General features: G+C 44.3%; 1 protein-coding gene across 2 annotated transcripts in view; it reads left to right on the top strand.

The window, feature by feature from the left end:
- Positions 1-1,066: 1,066 nt before the first annotated feature.
- Positions 1,067-6,000, top strand: part of man1a2 (mannosidase, alpha, class 1A, member 2) — a 210,445-nt gene continuing 205,511 nt past the window's right edge. The window contains exons 1-2 of one of the 2 annotated variants that reach the window (XM_070544080.1): positions 1,067-1,321; positions 2,368-2,877. In XM_070544080.1, coding sequence (XP_070400181.1) covers positions 2,564-2,877 — 314 coding nt within the window. In that variant the 5' untranslated portion in view covers positions 1,067-1,321; positions 2,368-2,563. Of the gene's footprint in view, positions 1,322-2,367; positions 2,878-2,898; positions 2,949-6,000 lie in introns of those variants that run through there. The other variant, XM_070544081.1, reaches the window with a different exon arrangement.

Below are 6,000 nucleotides of genomic sequence, written 5' to 3'. Positions count from 1 at the left end.
GTTCGCCTTGGGCCCCCAAATTGCTAAATCCGCCACTGCTCTCTGGCTCATTAATGGCGACAGAGATCTCTATTTTCTGTCTAGAACAGAACAGAATATCCTTTATTGTCGTTGTACAAGGTACGGCAAAATTGGAGTGCCACTCCCTTTGGTGCAAATTGTAAAAGAATACAGGAAAACAATACTGAATAAAATAAATGTAAAATCAACAGTAATATTTACAAATAGCTACACAGAGTTTCAGCTGATCTACAGGAAATCCATTGATAGAAATCGTTTGTTGCACTTATCCAGAGGGCTGCTGCAAGTCTGGTGCATGAGATTAAAGTAGCTCATCATAACAAGACACTGATAAAAAATATGACATTCAGTGTTTTAAAGGATCTACAGGTTGAGCCAAACAAGTGGACCTAGGGGACGATGATCTCAGACTTGTGTTGGATCTTTATAAGCTCAGTCATGCTTTAAGATTCAAGACTTTTATTTGCTCAAACATTATTTGAAATCATTTAAAACAAGCAAAGTATTGGGTATGTTTAGGTGCTCACCGGTTCAGTGAACTTATTGATATGTTCGTTTTGGAGATCTTTTAGCCTTCATAATGTCAGACAGGTGGTTTCTTCAATCAGCTAAACTCAGTTTTCCAGATAATGAGAATAATCACAGTTGATTCATGATTTAACAAAGGCTCAATTACTTGTTCACACAATGCCAGGTTGGTATAGATGGCTTTCATCGTTTGACAACAGATTTTTTTTGTTTACTCAGATTTTTTTTCCTGATTCAAATTGTTTTGCTAATCTGAACATTTTAACTGTGACACCCCCCCCCCACACACACACACACACAAAATAAACAAAACTAATACAGCCATTAAGCTCAACAAAAATGGTGTTTCAAAATGTCTTTTGAACGTTTAACAGAATAAACGTATTTTATTTGTAGATGCATCAAAATAAAAAACGAACTCTTGAAAGAGTGTTTATTTATTTGCCCCCAGAAAAATCCGTTTCTCTGAGAGTCGCTCTGCGTTCCGCACTTGTCAGACGGCCCCTGCGCCGAACAGGCTGACTAGTTGATGCTGGAGCTCCGAGTGGCAGCGGCAGCTCAGTCAGTCCGTCTCTGCAGCGCATCAGAGCGGCCACTGTCCGTGGAGCACCGGGGCTCTATGTGGCTGAACTAACGGCGAACCGTGCTACCGCAGCGGGTCACGACAGCAGAGTAAACCTTCGTGGACATGAGGACATCATTTACAGCCAAGTCTTACAAAATGCGGACCGGGAATCCCGTGCAGCTTGGATTTTCAGAGGAAATGAGAAAGGTGATGCGGGAGCTCCTGAAACAGATTAGCATTAGCGTCGTAGCTAGCTCCTTAGGGCTGAGGGGTGTGAAAGCTCAGCATTTACCTCCCAGCTGAGCAGCGTACATGTTACCGAGCTCTGGTTCGAACACAGCAGGTTTACGTTTACCCTCCTCGTCTCTTTGTATCACTTTAATTCATCCGCAATTTGTTTTAATTTGGCTGCAGGACTAGCATGGTAAGTTAGCTGCTCTGCTGGTTAGCATTCTGAATTGGCTAATCAGCTCACAGGCTGGCACTGTGAGAAAATGAACTTGGTATTCTGCGTGTGGAGACGTCCTAGCTTCACGCTGAGGTGATGGGTGGACCGTTTATGAATATATGCGCTCAGAAAATTATTTTGGGCTCATTCTTGAACGCTCGTCTGATTCCCATCAGTCCTCTTGCCTCATAGTCACACACGAAGCAGCAACCAAACATACCCTAAATCCGGATGAATTCAGCCCAACACACCCTCATTCATTTGGCGTTTCGTGTCAATTTTACAATCCCAGGTTAATTTGAGGAAAGGAGACGTGGCTGCAGGCTCTGGCCGCGTTGTTTCGCCCTTTTCCCAAGGTTTTCCTCTGAATTGTTATTCCAGTCGACTCCTGCGGATCCGAAACGATTATGGCTGATCGGCTCATTTTTTCACTTTTAAACTCGGTTTGTGAGATTGCAATCTTTACAAGACCGCAGTACAGATAGAGAGGAAGAAAGCTCAGCTCCGAGTTCAGTGTTCATCACTCAGATGCTGCACAGCCTCCTGATACCTTAAGCCTCTTGAAATATGTTTGTCATTTCTCCTGACTGAAGGATTAGGGTGATGTAGAGGTATAATTATTTTAACTCCAGGCAGAAGATGGTGTAGTGTTCCACCCAGGAGGATATTTAGGTGTGATTTGGGTTTTTTGATCTTTTCTTCAGGTAGAACAAACTAAATGATGGTGGTTTTCTTGCCTGCTGATTATTTTCTAAATGGCCTCATTGACTTGCTGCCATCATGACCTCTTTGTGTCCGTTTTCAGATTCGTCATGACCTGCTTTTTGCTGACTGGACGCTTCTCCATTGAGGTCCCTCTGCCCTTTTTTGTTTCTGGACTTGTCAAAGCAGGGATGAGATAATAACGTCAACCAGCTGCTGGATGCTGCGACAACACCACCTGTGGCACCTGTAAACCCGCCCCCCCCACCCCAAGTTAGCTTACCTTCAGTGGTCAAACTATGACTACGCCGGCCCTGCTCCCCCTGTCGGGCCGCAGGATTCCCACTCTGTCCCCGGGCACGTCCTCTTTTCCACACCACAGGGCTACGTTGAGGCTGTCGGAGAAGTTCATACTCCTCCTCATTCTCAGTGCCTTCATCACGCTGTGTTTCGGGGCCTTCTTCTTCCTCCCGGACAATTCCAAGCACAAGCGCTTTGACCTGGGCTTGGAGGATGTGCTCATCCCACATATTGACTCTCCCAAAGAGGGAAAGCATGGATCAGGACAGGTGATCATACATGGACAAGGAGGACACGATGAGAACAGACACAGGTGAGGACTACCGGGACTTTAATGTGTCGACGAACAATGTCCCAAGCTTTTGGCACATCCTCCTGGCTGAGGTAACATCACACGTTCCTCTGGTCTGGAGGTGTGCTCATGTTTGCACACTTAATTGAACGTGTAGATCCACATTAGCACACGTGTGTCTCTTTGCTCTTGTTTTCATTGTTTAAGAACCTTAAAGAGCAAGTCACCCCCTACCAGAGTCTAACTCCACTTTCACTTCATGTTTGAAAAATGCAACAAATGCTGTTGCCTGGCAGACCGAGAGAGCGGAGCTGCTAACAAATACACACACACGCACAGGCTCACGGCAGCATTGTGACATCATAATGTACCAGTTTACATCATAGCATACGTCTTAGCCAATAGCGGTGGCAGATTTAATTTAAAATGCAGTGCAGAGTTTTTACCTGACAACGGCACAACACTGCCAGTTTTAGGCAGACTATTTAAATTTTAACTAAGATGCACTGAAGGGCCAAATTATTGACGACACGTGTCTGCAGCACGATTAGACACGCATTTATATAGTTTTATCAGCAAAAAAAGTTTATTTGGGGGTGACTTGCTCTTTAACAGAACATTTATCACCTTGTGTTGGCTTAGTGATGAGCTGGACCTGGTTTGACACACTCTAATAGGTGTTAAAACATCCACGCGGGTTAGTTCTGGTTATCAGACAGTTCACATGAAGTTTTATGTCTCTTCTTCTAGATAACTTTCCCTCGGGTTAATCAGAATCTGTGACTGTTTTTATATTTTTAATATATTATATTCTTAGGTTTGGGATAAAACCATGTCTTTGATTTGTTGCAGAAGTTCACAGAATAACAGATCAATAAATCAGAATGTGGAAGTTTCAGTTAATTCTATAACGGCGCTACAGGTAGAGGAGTAAAATCCAGAAGTACAGATGTAAATGCTAGAGGACAAAGTTGATTTCTGCCATGTGGAGCGCTTGTCTTGCCTCGCCTTGTCTGTACACGACCCTGAGCTCCTGCTGCATCTCAATAAGACACAAACACGTTTGATTGATGTGAACACGAATGTGTAGACATGTGAGCATTCAGAGTGACAACCTTGTGACAAACCGACCACGATTGGATTAATCTGTTTTGAGCAAGCGGCTGCGCAGTGGTGCAGTGGTTAGAGCTGTTGCCTTGTAGCAAGAAGGTCGTGGGTTCGCTTCCCGGCCTGGGATTGTTCTGCATGGAGTTTGCATGTTCTCCCTGTGCTTGCGTGGGTTCTCTCCGGGTACTCCGGCTTCCTCCCACAGTCCAAAAACATGACTGTTAGGTTAATTGGTCTGTCCAAATTGTCCTTAGGTATGTGTGTGTGTGTGTGTGTGTGTGTGTGTGTGTGTGTGTGATTGTCCTGTGTGTCTCTGTGTTGGCACCAGGTACTACCAGGTACTACCTCATCAAAACCGACTTGGGTCTTTCTAAGGCTTACAGCGCTGTAGCCATATCTGTGTTTTAAGTTATGGTAGCTGTGGCAGCCATCTTTAATTTGGGTCTTAGATGGTCATCCGATGAGGATTTTCTGAAAGTTTTATTAAAGTCTTTGATGTTTTGCTAACAGATCAAACTTGTTCCATGTTGCAGAACTCGTACCTAAAGTTTTTTTTTTTTTTTTTTTTGCCTGAAGATGTTCTGTTTTAAATGAGGAGAAATTTGAATGTTTATTCTAAGAAAAGAGCAGTGTCAGACCTCCAGTGAGCTGGAACAGGGATTACCCCCGACTAGAGCTGGGTCGTACGGACCAAAACTCATATCCAGATTTCTTCTAGCTGACTTCTGATTTACGATATATCTAGATATTTTTCCTTATCTGTCTGTCAGTGAGCTAGAGCTTTGTGTCTCAGATGTCCAGCAGGCACTTTTATTTATAATGTATTCATACATTTAGGGGTGGCCCATATCCTGTCATTCACAAAATAGTAGTTATTTCTTGCACTCAAAAAACATTACACATTTTTTTTAATACGGCGCAGAAAAAAAAGGTTGTTTACCTTGAAGTGGACATGTTTCAGTTAGCGACTCTAGCCGTCATCAGAGCTTGGCATCACTTCCGTTTATCCGCGAGCAGCAGAGGACGATGTTGCCCTTTACTCCTTCATCGTCCTTGCCGATGGAACTGTCCTACCCTTGATCCATTGTGAATACTCCATCATCTCCGTTCATGGTTTTGTGTCCACGTCTCCTTATTTCTGTTGCTTCCTTTGATAGAGGACCAGGGTTGACACTGAAACCGTGAGTGTGATTTCCTGTCTAGCCCTACATTAACTCTGGAAATTATTGTGTGGCTAAACCAGCTTACAACAAAAATAGAACCCGATCCTATCTTTAGCAATGCAATGTGCCACTTCTGGGACACTCCTGAAAGTTGCCGCGTCACGGCTGGTTTGAATCTAGCCTGGCCAGCCATGCCAATGCTTCCTTATGTGAATGGAAGCATTGGGTTTGGTAAAGCTTGGTTTATGCTTGACACATTTACTTTCCGCTTGGTGATGTGGCTCGCAGATGGAACGCGCTTCACAACTTGCAGCACTTATGGTTCATGCGGCTTGTATCTGCGGTAAGTCAATATTCTCCCAAACTGTAGGGGGCAGCATGGAGCTCTACGGCATGCATCCAACACTAAACCGTAGTAGAAGTAAAAATTACTGTTGTTTACAACATGGCATTCCAGCATCTTTTAACAGCGTCCTCGTCTTTTCCGACAGTGCGAGCTATTTCTCTCCAAGAATTATTAACAAAATGTTGATCACAGTGATCTTTGAGAGCTGAATCATACAAATGTCTGTATTTACGAACCTCTTCCATACTAGTTCTTGCCAGTCCACCATGTTTTTCCGCGTCCGACCGTCCGCGTGGTTAGAAAAGTTTCCTAGGTGCGCGGTGCGGAAAGTTTGGGCCGTGCGGAGGTGCAGTGGAGGAGCGTGGTTGCTAAAATGACGCAATTTTGCCGCACAGAGCCATGCGAATCTCGCGGACGCGTCAAGCATAAACCAAGCTTAATGTTCCTATTCAAATAACCCCACCCCCTGAGAATTCTAATTGGGCAAATCAGCGCTGAGCAACGCACGTCACACACCGCAACGCTCAG

Source organism: Nothobranchius furzeri, chromosome 14 (genome assembly GCF_043380555.1).
Source record: "Nothobranchius furzeri strain GRZ-AD chromosome 14, NfurGRZ-RIMD1, whole genome shotgun sequence".
Classification (NCBI taxonomy): domain Eukaryota; kingdom Metazoa; phylum Chordata; class Actinopteri; order Cyprinodontiformes; family Nothobranchiidae; genus Nothobranchius; species Nothobranchius furzeri.
Note: the sequence above shows the minus strand (reverse complement) of the source record. Positions and strands in the feature narration are given on the sequence as shown.